Here is a 23,134-nt window from a genome sequence, read left to right on the forward strand (position 1 = left end):
AAGTGCTGTCGCCAACGAATTGTTTTAAAAGTTTTTTTATAAGGAAAAAAAAAATGAATTATAGTTTGTACATTTTTGTATAAGAATTATACGTATAAATAATATTTTAAAGACTGCCTTAGTTTTAACAATATACATTTTTAGGCTAAGACCACAACGAATAGCTTTACTCAACGTGTCTATGCATTATTTAGATCTTTATTGTTGTTCGCTAGCAAACATTTTAAAATTGACAACAAAATGCAGAAATTTTATAACCCTTTATTTTTTTTTACATTTATTTTGACTAACATCACCATATTACCGACAAGCTAACAATCACACTAATATCGATTTATCTACTTTGTTTCATCGTGTGCTCTTCCTAACTAACAAATGTTGCTTACGCAATGGATTCATATCCCAGCGCTCTACTACCCCTATAAATTTTAAAAGCAACTCAAATACGGTGCATGGTCCTCAGCGAATCAAGGGACTTAATGGAAATACCAATCAAGATCGTCAGACTACTCAACATCCGCATGTATACCAGGAACAAACTTTTTGCGAGCAAGAACTACAGTATGCTCACAGATCACAATACAATACCGTACACCACAAATCACCAACTGATCGACACAATAAATGCGTAACTGAACTAGACTCCAATCGTCAAGCTATACATAACCTAAGCAAATGCTTCCCCAAGAGTTACACTGAGTATTACCATCAAAATCAGCAACATCATCAAATCCAATTTCCAACAGCAAAGGATCAGAAGATAAACACAAATTCCTTGTATAACGTTCAGCTAACCAATGCCATAGATCATGATTATCTGCCCAGTTACACTGCAATGAGCCGACCACTACCTATTCCGACACTGGTAAACACTAACCCTTTTCTGGCCGCTACCAACTTTAAGAAATACGTTAAAGAGGGAGAAGACCTCTCTGGAAGTATGCCACGTGAAAAACACAGAAAAAACGCTCTGGACTTGGAGAAAAGGTTTAATTCGCTAAAGTTCCCAGGCGGAAACAAACTAAAAAATCGTTCTTATAATGAAAGCTTCTCATCAGGTTCTATCACATCACCTATACAGTCCGCTATTGACGTTTGCATTTTATCAACATGCAAGAGGCATAATTCCTTAGGTCGCCAAAGCAAAAGCGATATTGACCCGAGTGTGCAGCCCATGCCCCCCTGCGATCTTCCTGCTGACGAGAATATGGTCGTTGAAGACACAGTCGATCAAAGTACAGAATCAATAAAAAAAGGAAGCAACGATTTAATTCTCCATTCTCATCAAACCTTGGCCACTGTTCAGCTGCACACTCAACTAGGCAAAGAAATAATAAAGAAGCACCACCACCGCCATCACCACCACCAGCAAATAAAGAAGGAAGAGATTGCTGACTTGGAGTTAATGGAGGCTGAGCGCAACAGCATTTATCGGAGTGACTCCGGAATATCTAATAGCTCCTACGAGTCCCAATTCCCCATAGCCTTATCACAAATTCGACCATCAAAACCAAAAAAAGGATCTGTTAACCATTTAATTCAAAAACGTGTTCATAAAAATGTGGAAGCTCAGAAAAGTGTATTGATTCACAATGATTCGCCTAACGTATTATTATCCGAAAATAATTTTTCTGAATGCGGTGTACCATTAGTTAATAATTCAACATCGCTTTCGCCCTGTAAAAAGCATGCTGCCTCTTCGCAATGCAACCATCACCAGCCACCATCAATTCAGTACAATGACAGGACTACAACAGAAGCCCTTGTGCAGCACCCACTTGGTCACCAGTGCGTGAATTCGGTATCTACGCCAACAGTTTCCCTCAGTTCAAACACTTCCAGCGTTCAAAGACCAAATAAGGTTCGTATTTATTAAATCGGAAATATGAATGGAGTTTAAAAGTATGATTTTATTACACAGTAATAGTTTTGACCCCAACTTACTCCCAGGCTAGGATCATTTTGTTATTATTTCTTTTAGTTTTGACTGTAACAAAAATATAGTTGCAACGCTCAGGCAGACGTTTGAGGATAACGAAGGTGTATGTGAAAGCGCAGCGTTATTTAGTTATAATAAGTTATTGAGCTGTGGACGGCAGTCCACGCTTAGAGGAAGCTCACAAGGAGAGTGCGAAGGATACTAACTACTATATGGGGCATTCTCTGGAAAACACAAAACTGAAGTTCGGTGCCATGTTTTTCGTAATTTTTTACGTAAATAAATATACAAATAAAGTGTTGTTCGAGGGTTTTCACAGGTAGGGTAAAATCTTAAAAAATCTAGTCAACCTATTTTTATGCAGGACAGAGCTTTTTTTGTGAAGAATATTTCAATTTTGTTTAGAAAAAATACAACAAGTTTGTAAGCTCAATATTTCATCAATAAAACATAAAAAAGCATTTGTCAATTATTATAAAATAGGCTACTTTTATTTTTTTTGGAATAAATATTAAAGTTATCACTATTTTATTTGAAGTTAAGCCCGCTTTCTTTATTTGTTTATTAATTCATAACTCGTATACACATAATATGTTTGTACCAAAATTTCCTTGACAGGGTAGTTAGTAAATAAAGTTAAGATCATTTAAAGACTTTTTCAAAAAAGATTCAGAGTGAACATACTGTTAAAGATTGAAAAACATTTTTTAATTAATTTTTTCCAAGTGAGTGTGTTGCGTTAAAATGGGTCTCAGCGTCTCAGCGACTTTTGAAGGAAAAACTTTCACTCATTATAGGGTAGGAACCCTAAATGCGACAACCCTCAAACCACACTTTTTGTGTTTGTTTTGACGTACACAGTTACGTAGACAATTACAAAACCATAGAATGATACACGAATCCAAAGGAATTGCAAAAACAAAAATGATTGTATATCAAGACATTAGGGAAATAAATATTTTTGAGAGAGAGAGATCATAGGTGTACTGGAGATGCTTCGTTTAAAAGTTTTTCCAAAAACAAGATTTCAGAGGACTTTCCAAAAGAAAAAGGAAAGGAAGCTAACTTCGGCAAGCCGAAGTTTCTATACCCTTGCATGTGATTCCCGTGGGAGCGTTGTATGCTCAGAGCTTTCCGATTTTTAGACAGCTAACAACTAATTACAGAAACATTAAAATAGTGTTCCATTTTAATATACTAGCGTATATGTTTACCGAAAACCAAGTATAAAGGTCTTTGTATTATTTTGACATTAATCCGATAGGAACGTTTTTATGGCAGCTATATTGTACAAGATTTTTTTTTCATTTTATTTGAAATTATGAAATATTAAAAGAACTTTTCCAAAAATTAGAAGTTAATATGTCAAAAACACCAAAGCTATCATTTTTTTAACATTTTTAAAACTAAAACTCAAACTGTAAACTTAACACAACTTATAGCGTGGTATTTGAAAATATGACTCGTTACATGGTGTTTTTACAAAATCTTTGGGGAAAGTCCTCAACATCCCTGCCCCATTGAAAGTAGTGCATGTCTTTCAAGTATGGGTCGTCGGCACTTTGTTGTCTCTTCCTGGTATGGCTGCGATGATCCGACCTAGATCCCATCGTTGCGGACGCATGTTGTCTTCATGTATTAAAACCATTTCAACCACGGAAATGTTTGGCGACGCCTAAGTGCAGTTGCTTCTCAGCTTTAATTAGTGAATGTATTCCAGTGACGCCAGATTTGATCCCTAATGGCACAGACTCGTCGCCGACGCTCCAGACTCTCCATCTTAGTGTCTGTTTCTGGCGTTTCAGGCAACCCGAAAGCGGCTCGGGGTGAGGGCCGACAGGTCGTTTGGACCCGTAGAAAGTGACGACAGCGGGCGGGAGCTCAGAATCGCGTCGAGTGCACTGCTGAGTTCTTCAAACGAAAGTCGGGCATTCCATAGAATTCGATTAAGAAGACCTTCAACGCTTTTGGCGGCTGATTACCAAATCCCTCCGAAATGGCGAGCCCTAGGGGGAATAAAATGGAAATGTCTAAATTCGCTATTACAGAAATGGTTTGTCCTTCCAATGGTTTCCTTTTTGAATAGGAACTCCTTCAGCGCTTGTAACTTTTTGTTTGCTCCAGTAAAGTTTCGCGTTGTCGCAAAATACATCCGAAGAACGTACTCGCCGAGCTATTAAACGTTTGAGGGCACCATGGAATGAGTCAGTTGATAGGCTAGACACCATCTCAATATGTAAAGCCTTGGTAATAATGCAAACGAATACCACTACATAAGCCTTAAAAGGTGGATTGCCGCGTGTGCACATGTAAACATTTACTGGCCCACAAGATTAGTCTCGAAGGGATAAGCCGATCCTTAGGAAGTTGACCCATGATTTGGTTGAATAAAACCGGGTGATGTCTTACGCAGTGTACGCACGAACGAACGACTCGTCGACTAACATGCTATGGCCGACATGCGTTTTTGGACCTGCATAGTTCTTTATATGGATTTATCGCATGAATTGGTTTACAAAGTGGTCGTTCCTTGACAACAAGATTTGATGTTCTTGGCTGTCGGGAACACAAGCGCATTCTAAACGCCCTCTTACCTTAATCAGCTCAATATTATCGCATTTCTGTACAAAGAGGCCAAGATTTTTTAAATTCCTTTGAATATGCTTTCTTTTTTGCAGCCGACTAAATACCTCGGTGAAATAATTCGTTTGTATGCTCCAAGCAACATAATGCAGCACGCGTCGCAGTTCATCTGCGGACGGTGATGAAGTATTGATATTTTAAGCCTTCTGAAGGAATCGGCAAATCGAAGTATCCACGCGACTACTGATAGGCAGCGGCTTTGAGAGCTGATCTTGTATACGCCTTCCAGAATGGTTGATATTGCCAGTGCTGTTCTCCGAGATTCCATTTTTACAACCTCAGCATCAGGCTCCTTACGCTTGACTGCTGGCCACTGAGTTTGATCTAGCATCAGAAATTCTGGTCCGTCGAACCATCTGTACAGCCTCTCAAAATATCATCCGCAAGATTGAGGTACGTAGGGATATGCCTCCAGTGCCAAGTGGTGGTTTCTTCTTAAACCTTAAAAATGCGACTACCTACAAATGTTGATAATGTTGCGGAGTGTTGACGGATCCAGTGTCATACGATTCGTGAACCGCACCATAGACACGACTTTGGCCGTTTGGTTGTAAAGGCACCAATAACCTTGCTGCAAAGTTTCGAAAATAAATGTGCTCCGCATAACTCTAGTTTGGGCATCGACAACTTCCTGGTTGGTGCTACTCGAGATTTATCTGTGACCAGCTGGACGCTTATTGTACCACCTTAACTGACTACGCGTGTTTATATGCATCAGCCGTAGGCTCTGATTGTGGCATCACAAAACCCATGAAGATGCAGACTGATCATATTCGGCTTTAAGCAATAGCGACGAATTCCCAACGATTCCAGAGAAGACTTTGACGAAGAAAACAATAGCCACGCAGAGTGTATTTTCTGGGGAATTGCACCTTTAAAATCCACAACTCTTGCATTATAATTTTTGCGACGATAATCACAGGCAATACTTAGCCTAATGGACCAAATCATGAAGACGCGACCGACAAGACAGAGCGTTTTGATACTTTATCTGAGTTTTTCTGCGAAAGCACTTAGAAAAGGAATATTCCACTTCAAGCTTAAGGTGCTGGTTACTAAATCGTGCCCCAAATTACGATTTTTACTGCGCAATCAGCGATAAAGTCCTTGTAATTGGAGTGCCATTTGTGGTTCTTCATTCAGGGGTTCTAGCGGTGACCTTCTCCAGAGAATTTGTTGAAACCTTCGATTCCTCTTATCCACGAGGACTTGCCGAAATATTTTAACTACATCGGCAGTATTGGCCTTCCGATTTATGCGAAACTGAAACCGAAACTTAAAAATCAGTAGTAATAAATCATTTAGACATTTTTGCAAGCTTGTGTGACAAGAAGCGTCAAACACTACTCGAAGCTTTGTCGACGTGATTTTTGGAAGAGTACACTTCGTCGAGTCCGGTGTTCGATCTTATCGCCGCTGTAGAAAGCGAAATCGGTTGCTAGCTATATCGATTGATTCTCCTAACAGACTACACTCATCTTTAAATGGAAGATCAACAACCATACGACTGTCCACGTTGCGACGAACTGTGATTAAGAACATGTATTTCCTCTGTACGGATGTGTAATCTCATCAGTAAAAAACTTTATATGCGAACCGGAATCTAACAAAGCACGTCCCAATTGAATCGATGCTCAAATGAGAGATTAATAAATGTGTGCTGTACAGCTCAGCTAAACGATAAGTTAGAAAGTTGAGTTTCGGATGATGGCTGACTAGATTCTAGGTACTGACAATGGCACTCAATACGCTTGACGAAATTATCCAAAGTTGGTAACGTGATGTAGTTTAACGATTTATTCCACTTTCGATTGGTTTCCTGATCTACCTTGCTAGTGATGATCGAAATAAGTATTAAAAGCAAACAAGAATTGTAAGGATCAGAAGCATTGTCCGTAAAACTACGTTTTCATTGAGTTTGGATACACCCGGTAAGACAAAGAGAGTTTATATATTATCAGTGAATACAAGGGTTGGATTGTCGTAACGAGTTTTGAGTCGCTCAAAGAGCCTTAGGATAGATTTCCGATGAAATTTGAAAAGCCTTGCCGGTTTCAAAGGATAGACGACGAAGGCAATTCAATAATTGTTTGAATATTTTGGTGTGGGCCAACTGAGCTAACAACCTCCTTGAACGATGTTATGAAATTTTGATATTTTGATATGAGTCAAGTTAAAGCTAATGAAATGTAGACTATCTGTTTAGTTAGGTTGGAAATAAAGATCCTTAAATTCAGTAATGCTGACTAAAGAATTTCCCAAATGTAATGTAAAGTAAAGTTGTAGGTGTGTACACAGACTTGCATATTTGTAAAGATGTAATGTAAAATTAGGATCCAGCTCGACAAGGGCGTAAAAACAAATATAAGGTTAGGTTGAGCGCGGGTTACGGTACCTTTGCGACGAGTTCCTTGCAACGTTTGGGTGATGCTAAAGGCGTGTGGAAAATGATGCTCGTAGCCCTAGCTGATTCCCCGGGCTGCGGCCGGTAGCGACGATGACGATGGAGTAACTGACTTCTACGGCGACAAGATAAAATTCTAAGGCCAAGTACTCAGATCGGCAAAGAGTTTCACTAGTCGACAAAATCTTATTTTATATAGTGTGACCGAAGTTTTCAAAGTTCGTTTGCAATGCAAGTAGCATGGTCTTACTGTCAAGCTGGGGAAACAAATCAACTCGAACAATTTAAAATAGAAGTCTGCTGGTGGAATGTTCAACGAATGTTATATTTATGTAAGTTAGTATTTAAAGCTTTTTTATCGACCCACGGATGCTTCGTCATCTTTCCAGCGCCATCTGCAGGCCAGCTCCGAATCCCAATAGGCATATTGGACCTTGAGGATGTGGGAGCCGGATTGGAAACGGGGTTGTTTCGCCTGATGCTGCATAAAGTCGCCCAGCATCCTGGTAATGCCTGGTGATGGCTCCTCCAGCTGTCCCTTAGCGGGCGACCTTATTTCCTCCTCCCTATAAAAGCCGGAGCGTCCTTCATGGAGGCCTCATTGAAGAGCTCGTACGAGATCGATCGAAGTCCCACTCGGCATGTGGCGAGTGGCGAAAGCAGCACACTCGGACAACGATTGCGAATTCGATCTATGTATGTATAGCGCGGACAGCAAAGTACTCGAGCCTACATACGTATGTATATAAGGGCGGTCCAAAAAATGAAATTTTGTTTTCACCTCTTCACATGGTTGATTAAAGTGTGCAAAACATGTATTGAAAAATTCAAATTTCATGGTTGAGTTGTAGACCAAGTTAACGTCCTCAAAGCTTCTTTAAAAACCTCTGCCCTAGCAGCAAAAAAGCGCGCCGAAGCTGAGAAAAAAAAGACCCGAAGTCCTATGCCACAGTCACACGAACATCTACGTTATACGTGAGCGAGCAGCGGATGGGCAGAACAATTCCCTATGCTCACTTAACAGGGCGCTGCCGATCGCTGAACTAGACACTTCGACTTTCCATCCAAGTCAGGGCCAACTATATGATAGTAATATATTTGATCAACATCAACAGGGCGTATGAGTTATAAACTTTATAACCAATTCGAAGACTCTTTACCGCGTTTTTTTTTATTTTTGAATGGTATACCTTACTCCTCAATCCGCAGCGTATAGGCAGATGAGAGTAGGACCTTTAAAATGTCCATACAAATGTGGACCGCCATAATGTACATAGAGGTGCGATCCGACAATTGTAAATTTAATCACTTGCCCCACGTTGGGCGCCAAAATAAGTGATCAAAGCTCTCTTTGGCAGTGTGAATTGTTCAATTAATTAATTTGTTTCACAAGATTTGCTGCTGGCTTGTATCAATCTAAAACTTTAAGTGAGTATGTGAGTGCTTTAATGGAAAATCGTATAAATTTTTATATTGGCAATACCTGATTACAGCTGATGGGATAACATATGTAAACATAACAGAAATTATAGCGCGGAATTTTCAAATACTGGTTTCATGACGTGTTTACAAAATCTTTGGGTCAAGTCCCCAAAAAATAGTTTAAATCATTATATTCTCTGCAAGGGTAAAAAATCTTTAGTTTTGCTTGTCAGTTTTACAGGAAAAATTTACTCTTTTTTATATATTAGCTTATATAAGTTTTCAGATATATATTTTCGACCATTTTTTATCCCCGTAACTCGTAAAGTAAAAGGGTATACAAGAGTATGTAACAGGTAGAAGAAGTATATATGTTCGTTTGCCGCTCACAGTTTTGGAGGTATACAAAAAAATGTTGACATGTGACATGTGTTAGACTCGTCAATACCTATAGAATGACCTAAAAAGTTCTCCACGCCCACTCTAACGCCCACAACACTCCCAAGAAGATAAGCAGTGACGTCAGAGCCAGACAATAACAAATGTTTTTATGCATATCTGTGTGTAATTATGTAGTTGCAGGCCGAACTGCGCGGTAAAGTGAAAATCGCTGCCGCCACTAAGAGAAAGCAGCTGCGCATTCTGCTCTCTTTTTATTATAATTTTAACAGTTTGTCCCCTTTGTCTCCCCCTCTATCTCTCCAATAAATGCAATAACAATTTCAATTACCTAATTCTTATTATGTTAATATAAACTTTAAATGGTTTGGCGCGGAAGGGGGGCTTCTTGCTCTTTGCATTACCCCTCTCTCCATTGTGATATGTTGTGCATTCACATAATCATAAAAGAAAGAAACGGAAGATCGCTTGAAAAGGACTAAAAGGCAGTAAAAGGAGCGAAAACTTGTGCACGTAACAGCGCTGTAAACGAAACCCGTGTGCCTAATGCGATTTTTTCTATTTCTATAGCCTTTCTATTGTCCAGAAGTGACTAACAAGTGACTTCTACGCGATATATGTATGTATGTTTTGTTACTATCTTATAGAAGTTACTAAGAATTGATAGGACAAGCATAATTTTTGTCGTTCAGAAGTACGCCTACTCTAATTTCGTTAGCATTTAAGATTGAAGAGTCACTTCTTTCCTTTAACGGATGCATGTACTGTACATCTTCGAACGTCCCAATTTGGGGCATTTAAGATTATTGAGCAGCTGATGATGTAAAACAATTTTTATTCAATTAAACAATCTGTAAACGTTTGTAGTCCCGGAATGGCCAACCAAGAATTGCACTTCAACTTTTGGAGCCAATTTTTTCTTAAGCGTTTAATTCAGAAGATATAACACAGGGTTTTCTCCCATCACAAACCTAAAAGGGAGTTTTACCTGGTATGGATGACGATTCGGTTAGGTTCTATAAATAAGTTGCGGCCTTAATGTCTTTAGCCCAAAAACGCTCGTCCAGGCAGAATGCAAAAGCATGCTGCATGCCTATCCATTTCCTTTACTTCATTTTGCAAAGGAGAATAAGGGACTGTTAACTTTCGTTTAATACCATTTTTAAAAAGAAGGTTTCAAACGCGTCACTTAGGTATTCTCGTCTGATATCGCTTCTTAGCCCGATCCACCGCTTATCAGATTGGTTATCCGCAAATGATTTGAATTTTTTAAATTTCCCTTATAATTACCCGTCCAAATTTGATGTAGTCTTTTATGCGATAGTTAGGCGATGTTTTTGCTGTGCAACTCTGAGTTCTTCTTCTTGACAGTGAGAATTGAAACATTCATTACGAAAACGTATACAATAATGACAGGGAACAATCGAAAACGGAAGGCGCAGAAGCAACAGGTTTGGTTAGATTAGCCAGATCAGCGGTTATCTGATGGTAGATGGTGGATGTGCTCTCTTGGCGCAGAGGCAACAGGTTTGGTTTGATTAGCCACAGGTCTTCAGATCAGCTGTTATCGGATGGTAGATGGTGGATGTGCCCTGTGGGAATCGGAGTTTCACATTTATCAAAAATCCCAACCGTTCGAACGGATGGACACTATGCGAAGGGTGTATAAAAAGATTTTTGGGTAGGGTTCGATAGGTTTGAATTCCTAAATATTGCAAAAGTTGCTTACTTTTGAAAATTGATCAATCCGTGAGCAACATGATAACTTAAAAACAGGAGCAAAATGCCAAACAAACAAGCTTAAATTTCCTCCTAAGTCCGTGTATATAGATCAACACAGTTCAATAGAACCAGTTGGACTTTTGTCGAAAATATGTAAATGTCATCTTGGATGACGAAATTATAGACTCGGCCATCCAACTAATATAGCTTCTGCTCTGTGAATCAATAATTAAAAATAATTTCAATACTCTAACATAACAAAACATTCAATTTGTTAATGATTAACTTTTGTCCGTTTTATGTGTCCTTTCTTAAAAGTAATTGTCCTTTTTTACCCACTTGCAGCACACCCTGAATACGATTTTTGCTTGTTAAAACTACCTTTATTTTTCCAGCGATTTTCTTTTACTTTATACTGCGCTGCCTTACATATGTCCACGACGACCATACAACCAGCTTGCCAATTCTTCTTTTGCCAGTTTTCCGATTCGTTATTGTTCCTTTGTCGTCCTTCGAATCAAACAGCCTTTTTCAGAGCACTATCGCAAACTTCTTTGACAAGTTAACCATACACAACAGACCACAAGTCAGAGTGAATAAAGACTCTTCTCATTTGAACTACCCACGAACTGAAAACATCTCGTCGAGCTTGACGATTAAATGAAATGAAGATCCCATTTTCATGGTGGTTCGAGTCACTAAATACAGAAAGTCCAGATTATTATACCCATGCAGAGGAGACAGAAGTTAGCAGCGCAGGGAAGAGACGCTTCCGACCCCATAAAGTATATATATTTTTGATCAGCATCACTAGTCGAGTTGATCTAGCCATGTCTGTCGATCCGTTTCTACCCAAGTTAATCTCTTAGTTTGAAAGCTATGGTAATGAAACCTTTCCAAAAGTCGTATTTCTAATGCAGGTAGTATATAAGTCGGATCGGACAACTATATCCTATAGATCCATAAGAATAAATGAATGATTGTAAAAATATTCTCTAAAAATGAAAAAAATATAACTTTGGTTTTTTTTGACATATTAACTTATACTCTTGGGAATATTATTCTTTTATTATTTTAGAATTTCGATAAAAGCTTAAAACAAATCAGACGACGTTATCTTACAGCTGCCATAGAAAAGATGAGATAATTAATGCTAAAATAATGCATAGACCGATATATTTCGTTTTCGGTAAATGTATATACGGTAGTAAAATAAAATGGAACATTATCTTAAAATTTCTGTAATTAGTTTTTAGTTTTCCCGTATGAATGCTGTGATCTCAAAAACTATAAGAGCTGGAGGGTTGAGATTTTATTATTAGATTCTTTACCTTCTGATTCAACGTAATTTATATCCGAACGTCTGGATATTTTTGACGAAATATATTAAAACATGTTTCAGAAATCGCTTGGTTACCAATATATTAGCCGATAGTACGGAGTAGTACGGAATAGTACGGAAGTGGATGTTGTTCAAAAGACACTAAATAATATACTAAAGATCAAGTATGTTGAACTAGTTTTCAGAGTTTTGCAGAGTTATCCGATTTTTTATACTAAGGACCGAAGTCACATTTTAAATGATAAAACATACCAATTTGTCAATTGGTTACGGAATATTATCAACATTTGTAATTGATATAACTCTTAATCATATTAATATATATTCATATTAGTTTTATATGACCAATTTGAGATCTTAAGATTGAGCAGACAATATCACTCTTCTTTTTAAATAAATGCACGAAGTAATTAATATTGGTGAGACAAGATGGCACTCAATATATTTATATCCATCCTCGACTTTCGATTCTTATATTTGTCACTTTATTTACTTACATGATTTCTATACACACGGAATAAACACGGCGTCGACATATGATAATGATTTTTTCACATAACCCTTATGATGCATGATTTTAACAACTTCATAATTATACTAACGGCAGAAAAAACTATTGTTGGCTAATAATCCATTTCTAGCCAAATATGAAAAAAAAAACGCTGTCAACGGTAAAAACAACAACAGGATGTTGCGACGGAAAACCATTAGTAACCCGTACGAACATATCCAAAAGCATCAATATGCAGGCCCTAGCGACAATTGTGCTCCCTCCAGAGAAAACCAAGGCTTCCATTCAGATGCCAATCAAATTCACAATTCTGGCCCCAAATTTGAATCGGGTGATTCACAAACAGCATCACCAGAGCAAATGAAAATTATCAGCCATGCAGCTCAAACTACCAGCAGAAAGATCGGGAATCGTGCCGACCGACAAGTGTTAATTGTGCCCGAGATTTCTTCAAACGTCATAATAGGTTCTTCCGATGATGGGGAATATGATTGCCTAGTGGCTCGTCGGCCTATACGCCTACCGTTGCGTAAGCATCACACCTTTCACTTCCAAAACACACAGACAGCTAATGGCAAGTTATGTGAGCTGCGGGAGCTACTGCAACTGCAAATGCAAGAAAGGGCTAAATTCGAACAAGAAGAGGTTCCTTTAGTAATTGGTCCGGTGGAGTTAAGTGAACAACACGCCTTTAAGCCGATTTCACCAACACCTACATTGACAGCTTCGGCAGAGCAGAAGACACGATATCAGAATCAAAATGACTTTCCTTTCTCTCAAAATGAAGATGATGAAGATCTTGGATACAGTTTCTGTGAAGAAGAATGCATGGTAGACAGCGATAACTATCCCACCTCGGACAATCGTAGTACTGCCCCTGCTTCAAACTCCATTACATCGAAAGCTATTTAAAACGAGACTGCATGTGCTCTGGATACTTTATATAGCAAAGCAGTTGTGAAGTTCATATTTAGATATAAAATTAAAAATTAAAACAAGCCTAAGTGACGCAGACAAGGTATTTTATATTGAACATAGTTAGCATTTAATTAAACAATAAATATGTAAAAACTGTTTACTAAAAACCAAAACCAAATTGTAATATTGTCAGTGGAACAATATAAAAAAATGTTTAATGTTTTTTAAAATGTGTATACCCGTTACTCTTACAGCAAAAGTCTAAGTTGTATGTTGTTGTTGTAAATTGTATGTAACAGGTAGAAGGGCGCATTTACGACCCTATTAAGTGTGGAATTATGGTGGTATGTTGATGCTCACTATTCTAGTTGATTTTCTTCATTCTGTCTGTCTGTCTGTAAACGTGCTCAGTGCCCCTCGATTTCCTATGCCCACAAATCGAAAAAATCTGTACCACCCAATGTTTTAATGTTTAATTTTTTTGTTCTGATTTAAATTAATTTCAACATTGCTACAAATTTCAACAAAATTCTGCTTTCATTTTTATTGAAATGCATTTATTTTGTCAGTACCCATAGATTTGGTTAACAGAGTAACGGGTGTTAGATTTAATATAGTCGAGACACTCGACTATAGCTTTTCTCCTTGCTTAGAATTCAATTGGTAAATATGACTGAAGTCTTGTAGCCTATTTAGACATAAATACATTGATACTTTATATGAAAAAAGTAGAATATTTACAATGTTATCCCACAACTTAGCTGAGCAGTTTTTCTTTGTTTTTAACTCTTCTTATTCCCTTTGATATTCCCCCCCATTTTTTTATAAACAGTAATGTACGAATCAATATAACAAGCCAATGTTAAACATATAATGTCCGAAAAATATACGATTTATACAAAAGACAAGGGTGTTACTTTCTCGGTAAGGCTTACATTACAAATAAACAATGTAAAGTTTTTCTGATTAAACGTTAAGTGAACAAGTCAAAACAACGAAGAACGATATAGTCGTGGGTCTCGACTCTTAGATACCCGTTACTTAGCTAATAGGAGCAAAAGGGAAATGGAGATGTACAGCAGCGAAACAAGATTGTACAGCGCCACCTATACGCGATTTCAACACATGGTCATGTGGGCGGTAAACATTTTAGGTTTATGACAATCAATATGTATTGACGAGATCTATATATTTCAGCTAAAAGAATTTCTATCACTAACTTTGTACGTGACACATTAGGTAATAAAACTTGCGCTGCGTACAAAGCAAAGGAATCGAAATCTTAAGTCCCAACTATCTAGCTTTGATTGTTTCCGGGATATGAGTTTTCATGTGGACTATTTTTTGAAGTTTGTGGGCGTTAGTGAGCGCGGCAACAGTTTTTCAGGTCAATTGATAGGTATTTTTTAGACCAAAATATTTTTTAGTTAATTTTTTCTTGCTTTTAAATTGTAGAATCCACAGATTTAGGCGGTTTGTGGGTGTGGCATGTTCGCGTACAAACTTGCGCTGCGTACCATACTAAGGAACCTAAATCTGCAATCTCAACTCTCTATATTTTTCCGAGATCATAGCGTTCGTACGGACAGACGGTCACTCGGACAGGCGGACTTGGCTAGATCGACAGAAATAAAGCTAGTTGATCTATTAAACTGGCCAAGTTCTTTACGAATTGCCAAGCTTTATCGTCTTCTGGAATTAAATCACCTACCATTAGTGTAAATATATAACAAAAGCTAATAGCTCCCTTGCGGAAGCTTTTATGTTAAATTTTTTAAATTTAATTTGAAATGCTGGCCAAATATTTAGTATTTCTAAATAGTCCTACAAAAATTAGTTTAAGTTTCGATTAATGTTTCCAAATCAAAAGTGTAATTGATAACGAAATATAAAAAAACGTGACACATCTCATATCTAAAAATCCCTTCGAAGACATCATTTAATATGTCCTCTGCTAAATTTGTAGTTAAAGTGCATTAAGTTGTTAAAAACGCTGTCGGTGTTAGTTCCGGTCAAATTAACCAACAAGTGGCAAATTATTAAAAGCTTTGAGTTTTTTAAGTTCTAAAAAGTGGAGAAACGTAAACTAGCAGTGGACAAACGATAAAGTTTTTGGTTTTAAAATTCTAAAAATTATTTATCTTCGGTGTTTTTTGACATATTAACTTTTACTTCTTCTAATATTTTAACATTATTCAGTAATAGTCTAGAAGAGGGGCATGTGTGCCAAAAATCGTGAAAAAATTACCCTCGATGGCGGAAATGCATGGTTCTCTTGAATTGCTTTTTTAAGTTGCGTGTTTTGCTATAACAACCAAGTAGCAATTTCTAGGATTTTGGGGTGTTTTGTGTAGTTTTGCTTTCCATTCGTTGTCAAATTAATAAAAAAAAATTCGAAAAACAAAATTTGACAAAAATCTGTAATTGATTTTATAGCAGGCCAGACCCCACAACCGCGAATAAAATATTCTCGATGGGCCGTGATTCCCAAAGAACTCGAGCGACCATGGATGACCAACATAAACATTTTTAAAAATAAATCTAGAGAAATCGCGGTCCAATGAGGATCAACTATTTTATGCTTTTTTGGGGTCTTAGTCGTCATCAAAGCCAATTACGAAAGTTGTTATCAACTAGTTCAGTACCTTCTTATACTTGTAATTAATTTGTAATAGTGAATAAAATTCTGGTAATACTCTAGATTAGGGAAAAAAATTCGCGAAAAAATTACCCTCGATGAACTGCGATTTCTTAAGAATTTACGTGCAAATTGAACTTGGCGGTCGGACATGGTTCTCTTGTAATTGAAATTCAAAGTTCCCGGATTTGCTATAAAAAACCAGGGTGCTTTTCTCAAATTTTCAATCGATGTAATTATGCTTTAATAAGTAGTTATACAATTAATTAAATTTTCAAATGAGTTCCTATAGAAATCATGTAACATTTTTTTCATTAAATAAAAAATGTTATTTTTTGTCTAGTGAAAAAGCATTACCAAATAATAATGTTTTACGTGGAGTGCGGTCTATGAAGGACACATGATTTATGTCACAATGTTGTATCGGCCATGAGCGATCCACGGTCCCCCACCATTTTAAATGCATTAAATAACACTCCAACAATTTGTATCTTTATATTTATTCAAATAATTTCAATGAACACTTTTCCGAACCATCATTGAGGTAATGTTCCTGGCTCGTTTTTTTTATAGTGGTGTCCCCCTCTAGTCCACATTGCAGAGTGTTTAATTAACAACTTAGTCGACATCGGAGGTATTCTATATGAAAAATTGTAGGATGTACATATGTTAAATATGAAATCATATACGATGTTTTGATTTTATATTTAACATACCTCAGGGAAATAAGTATATGTGCACTTTTTAATTTTCTATTATTTTCTCTAAAGTTAACGGTACAGTTTTTGTAAGTACGCAGTTTTGTATTCGTATCTTTTATAAACATCTCCTAATTCAATGGTCCTCTTTGGGCATCATTCGTTGTACCGTTTTTAGTAACATGTGCTGAAACTTGTGTTTTTAATAGGAAATAATTATATGTGCAAATTGAGATTATTGTGTTATTGATAGCGAGTAAGCTAAGAAGTGTGATCTAAAAATATTTTTTAATCAGCGGAACGTAAGTAAAATAGATTTTTAATCCTTGTAGAATAAAATAATTAATATTAAGTTTGATTTTACGGTAGAATGCCACGTGGTTTACATTTGTCAGAGGAAGATCGCGGCATGATCAAAGGACTGGCTGAATCTGGCCAGACCATTTCTTATATTGCTGCCAGATTAAATAGGCACAGGAATACAATAAGTAACTTCCTTAAAAATCCGGAAAATTATGGAAAAATAAAGCGAAGCGGCAGGCCCACTGAAATCGAAGAGCGGTGCAAGAGGCAAATTCGGCGTCTAGCTGTTCATGACAACAAGTCTTGCATGGAGATAAAAGGTCAACTGAGTCTTGACGTATCCAAAAGACGTATAAACCAAATTTTGAACCATAACAAAATGGTTACATATGGTTCACGCGACGCTGTACCAAGGCTATTAAAGCGTCACATAACCGCTCGTCTACAATTTGCTGAGCAATACATATTTTGGTCGGGTTAGTTTAAAAAAGTAATATTTACGGACGAAAAAAAATTTGATTTAGACGTTCCTGACTCCTGTCAAAAGTATTGGCGCGACAAAAGGCAACCACGACAGATCTGCCATAAACGAAATCACGGTGGAGGATCATTAATGTTTTGGGACGGATTTGGGTATGCTGGGAAGTCTCCACTTTGTTTTATACCAACTAGAACAAATGCAGAAATTTATATAGAGTTACTGGAAACTGTGCTCATCGAATTTGCTGGAGACCTTTATGGGGATGAGTGGATATTCCAGCAAGACAACGCGCCAATCCACACAGCTCGTAAAACTAAAGACTTTCTGGCAGCTAAAAAAATACCGCTATTGCAATGGCCAGCGATCAGCCCGGACCTAAGCCCAATAGAAGATCTTTGGGGAATACTTTCTAATAAAGTTTACAAAAATGGCCGCCAGTTCGACACAGTTAATGACCTCAGAAAGGCTTTGATCAAGGAATGGGATCAAATAAATCCGACAACTCTGCAAAACTTGACAACTTCAATGCCCAATCGGATTAATCAAATTTTTATTAAGAAAGGAAAACATATAAATTATTAAGAAGTATATTTAAATTTGTTAAAAAATTGTTCAACTTGTGTTTCGAATTTTCTTGCAGTATGCACATATACTTATTTCATATGAAAATAAAGTTCTTTATTTAATTTAAAGTTAATCTTAACGTTTACGAAAAATATATTGTTATTTTTTTGTTAATATGTACTCAAGCAATATAAAAAAAATTTAATCAAAAACCTAATATAATTATTTTATTTTTTTTTTAAATAATTTCAATGCACATATACTTCTTTCCCTGAGGTACATCATATGACTTGCTCTTCGGCCTGAAAATATCCGCCACGGCTGTAAAGAAGAAATGGAGGCCCAGGGTGTGCGGGTAGTGCTTCCTTAAAAAGGCGAAGCGCGCCAAATATCCACTCTTTCGGCCATAGTGCTGAAAGTTTTCTTAAAGGTCCCGCCACAGACGCTCAATTTTTTTGCTGTTTGCCTTCGTGACTGGGTCAAAAAAATTGATGTAGTGGTTCACTTTCAGATGTTGATAGCCTGAGCCGTCCAAACAGTCAAACGCTCTCCAGCAATCGGGGACGACAAAAGTCGTCCGTCTCGCGGTCGATGCCACTGAACACCCACTGACCCTTGATTATTCGGCCGCAATTATTCTAACTGCGACCAATCTTTGTCTCATCAACTTTCATAGTCGCACCAACGCCTTCGATTGCGTTCTTAACCCTTTTCTCCGACCAATCTATATAGATTTCCCTGAGAAAGTTGCCCAATCAGCCACGGTCTGGGACGCCCATCCCAATTCATCCTTCAAAAATGAGTATGTGAAGCCCTTCAAGTTCCACGCAATGAACTTGCATGCCTCACTGCAGGGCACGTGAGAATTTTCAAAAAATTTGTTTTTGAAGGCACTTTCCTAAGAAATTACTTTTTTAATAATATAATATTTGAATATATATGAATGAAAATCTTGCCTTAAATGGACACTGCCTCTTTATTTTCTTCTTTTTGTTCGAACTTTCAACCTTCGCCGGCAGACCCACTTTATCTTTCCATCATCCTTCATTATTTTGCATAGGGTACAGCATGTTGGACAGACCCGCTGGTCCAAAACAATCCCGTGGTCTTGAAGGAAGCGGAAATCAGCTTTACCATCCATGCAGAGAAAATCTCCAAACGTTAGAAAGCAGCATTGGCACGTCATGTTGAACAGAATTAATCAATAAACAACAATTTTTGATACAAATTTCAATATTACATAAAATTTAAAGACAACTCGATTTTATTGCAAGCATGAGAAAAGCACATTTGTTTTTTATAGCACAACCGGGAACTTTGAAATTCAATTACAAGAGAACCATGTACGTCCACCGAGGATAATTTTTTCACGAATTTCGGGGGTGAGTCCCCTAATCTAGAGTATTACTGAAATTCTTTATGAACTTATGGTTAATGATTTGACAGAAAATATTTATTATAAAAAATGCTGGTTATAATGCCAAAAAATATCAAAATTGGCTTCTTAAAGGTATTTTCTTTTCTTTCTCACTAAACCCATCACTCGGACAGTACAAAGGTACATTGTTTTATTGTTTGTGGTTTCTCTAATAAAAGCATACTCCACATTGCAAACCAATTTCAGTGCTACAGATTAAGTCTATTCCTTTTCGTTGTCCGTATCGGTGGATTCCTAAAATTCAAGATAGTAAATTGTAAGTATTTAAAAAAAGAAGAGAAGTGATTAAATTGCATATGATTAATGCATGATTAAAATGCATTTGAGTCATTTCTCTTCTTTTTGTAAATACTAACATTGCGTTCAGGATTATACAATTGCCAATTGCTGAGAAAAATGAGTAATTCGCGCTAGGTATCCTCTGTTTTCCGGCCATAGTGAGGAACATTCTCCTTCAGATCACGCCATAGTCTCTCGATCAGGTCCACGAAGTGAACTGAATGATTAACGGTCATGTGGGAGTAATTTGAATCCTTCAAACCATGGTATGGCTTCCAGCAATCGGATATAATTGTGGTTCTATTGTCGACGTTGGCCTCAATAATCGGAAGAAGCGTTCCCTGGCTACGATCCTCCACAGCCACCAAAAAAAGTCCTCGGTTTCTCTAAAAATTGCTTCGAAAACCCATTGGCCATTTACAACACGCCCGCAATTATATTTGCGCAGGCCAATTTTTGTTTCGTCAATTTCGACGGTTAAACTGACTTCACCTATTATCTGCTTTGCGTTCTTCTCCGTCCAGCTAACATAAATTTTCCGAAGAAAACTACTCCAGTCGACTACCGTCTGTTGGGACCAGCCTAGTTCTCGTCGAAGGAATGATATTGTTGGGATCAACAATCTCCAACGCTACAATGTTTTAGGCCTAAAGAATATCCGTTTAAGGGCAGATTCTTTACAAATAGAATTTAAAGTACAAGTTCCATAAAATTAAAAAATGATTACCTTACAGGAGCATTGCTCTCTTCTTAATTTGCGTTTTCGGTGATCATTACTTATCATCCTGCGGCACCTCCAAAATGGTGTACTATTCGGGCCCTTCGTATTGAAACACAATATTGCGGGCTTACTGCAGTTGGGACAGTCCTTGTTCTTCAGAACAACTCCGTGTCGCTGCAGAAAAGCAAACGTCTTCTTCGCCCATGGCAAGGAGTAACAAAAACATACTAGCTTTTTATAGCACAGCCCTTAAAATCCTAGAAAATTCTACTTGGTTTTTATTCTTGGACGTTGATGCACTATGGTCAGTACAAACAAGTGGCCCTTACGACACCAAGCAATGCATGTTACGCGAGGAGCCCTAAACGGATTTGGGCAAGTAAACGAAATCGCGGACATGGAAAAAGACGACATAACAATAGACAGTTTAAAATACATGCTCACATAGAATGGCTAGTAACATAGAAAATTACAAATTATTGGAAGTGTTCACGCCAAAAGGGCGTTTTTATTTCAGGAGGCAGTGTCGAGCGGCAGTTCTATCCAGATGTCTACATCTCGCGCGCTCGCACTGCCGTCCGCTCTCCCTCTCCATCTCTCCCCTAAGTCTCCGCTCTGCTCTGGAGCGCTTAAGTTAAGTTAGGCTTAAGCAGTTCATGTTTCAAAGTGTACGAATAAACACCTACGCACGTCGCGTAAAAACCCCAAAAGTACTCCCGTGTTTTTTGGTTACCATTCGATCTTGGGGCTTCAATTATTTCATCGATCAAGCCGCACCGCCCCAACATTTTGGTCCAGTCGAATCCGGATTTCGAAATCTTTGGACTTTCCTCTCCTGGAGTTTCCTTTGATTTTGTCCCAGCAGGCTTGAAACACTCCAGATAAGTTCCGCTTACTATAATTGCCGGTCATACAGCCAGTTTTTCGAACCCTATTTCGACTAACTTTCTGAATGATATATTGTCTAAATCCAAAAGTGATTAATCCGACGCAACGGCATTTAATATATGTATTTCGATTCCGTTACTTGTGCCCGACAATATTCCAGTTTCCTTTGCCCACAATTGTACAGTGCTACTATTCAACGAAAATATTTGTCAAATATATTGTCAATTCCAATCGTGTGTAAAATATAACTCAGCCGCAGTAAAAAATTCCCGGTCATAAAATTTTTCCTTAAGATTTGCACTCTTTATTTTTTCCTGTGTTCCAGCTGCGTGTGTATATTTACATAAATATTCTAATACAGTCCACTCTAACTACTCTTTCTAACACAGTCCACTCCAACTACTTTTCTCGACCTACAAATACGACTAAACTATTTCCAATATTAAGAACAAAGTGACAATATCCACAAATTTACTCCAGCAAATCGTTTGCAATTTAGTTGTGCAGGTGACAAACAAACGCACCGACATACAAACATAAGCGAAGTCTTTCCCATTCCCGCAACGTTATTCTGCTACTCGCAATCCACATATGTACACACATACATACGTATATCGATACCTTCGCCAGTGCACAGTGGGTCAAGAGCTCACAATAAATGTTCCTTCCAAACATACAATATTAAAGTCTGTAATTCTTTACATAAGTCCGACCATCCGATATAATAAATATTTATATTTATTGACTCTGCCTATCCGACAGTGTAACCGTATATATTTACAATCTTAATTGGTTCCTAAATTGCAATTTGATTCCAATCCGTTTCCTTACATCAGAATTAAAATTTTAAATTATTTAACGTCATGGCAACATCAGTAAAATCCGCTTTAACCCGATTTATGGCCACAGCTGACTGTCTGATCCACTTTGAGGCCACTGTGAACGCTCCAGGTGCTCCTACACCAACGTTATCCGCCTGTAACATCCGTCGCGATCACCTCAATTCCTTGTGGCAAACGGTAAAGGCAGCATACGACATATGCTCCGACAGCATTATATCTGCAGGCGAGAGCGCCGCAGACACAAAATCCATACTAAAGTCCAAGTATTACCAAACGTACTCCACTTACGAAATATTTGCCGCGCAGCTGATGGAAGAAATCCAAAAAGGCTCCTCCCAAATACCTCAAGCTCCAGTAACTCCGTCCCAAAATTCCACGTCTTATGGCTGTCGGCTCCCTCCTATCGACACAGAGGTTTTCTCTGGCGACTATCTTCGCTGGCCGACTTTCCGGGACCTTTTCACGGCAATATACATAGACAATCCGAGTCTAACGCCCGTTGAAAAATTATTCCACTTAAATTCAAAAACAAGTGGCGAAGCTCATTCCATAGTTTCAAGATCCCCACTCACCAATGATGGTTTTCGCTCAGCCTGGAATAACCTAACTGAGCGTTTCGAAAATAAGCGATTGCAGGTGAACAGTCACCTGAAAACACTTTTCAATGTGCAATCCATAGCACAGGAGTCGGGAGCAGCCTTAAAGGAACTTCAACGCACGTTTCAAGGTTGCTTAACTTCCTTACAATTTTCCGGAGTTAATATTGAGAATTGGGACCCTATCCTGGTTTATATGTGCTCGACAAAACTACCAAAGCTCACTCTCTCATTATGGGAGCAATCCATCCAAAACAAAGCCGAAATTCCTACGTGGCTTGAGCTTGATTCCTATTTGACGGAGCGCCATCGAACTCTTGAGGCCGTCGGTAGCTTCCGATCTGCCAATTTCCACCACGTCCAGTCCAAAGACACAAATCAAGTAG

The 23,134-nt window shown here is 37.9% G+C and overlaps 1 protein-coding gene across 31 annotated transcripts in view; it reads left to right on the forward strand.

Moving 5' to 3' along the window:
• nrm (neuromusculin) overlaps nt 1-23,134 on the forward strand; it is a 237,903-nt gene that overhangs the window by 119,869 nt on the left and 94,900 nt on the right. For 5 of the 31 annotated variants that reach the window (XR_010654041.2, XM_065864692.2, XM_065864696.2 and 2 more), the window contains exon 28: nt 407-1,861. The exons of 13 other annotated variants lie outside the window; for them this stretch is intronic. Coding sequence is in view for 14 of the 18 variants with exons in the window: in XM_065864692.2 (XP_065720764.2) it covers nt 407-1,861 (1,455 nt within the window). In the remaining 4 variants the exon portion in view is untranslated. Of the gene's footprint in view, nt 1-311; nt 384-406; nt 1,862-1,921; nt 1,940-7,375; nt 7,424-11,931; nt 11,980-12,478; nt 13,401-23,134 lie in introns of those variants that run through there. 13 more of the 31 variants (XM_065864703.2, XM_065864707.2, XM_065864709.2 and 10 more) reach the window with 10 other exon arrangements.

This window comes from Drosophila suzukii, chromosome 3 (genome assembly GCF_043229965.1).
Source record: "Drosophila suzukii chromosome 3, CBGP_Dsuzu_IsoJpt1.0, whole genome shotgun sequence".
Lineage (NCBI taxonomy): Eukaryota > Metazoa > Arthropoda > Insecta > Diptera > Drosophilidae > Drosophila > Drosophila suzukii.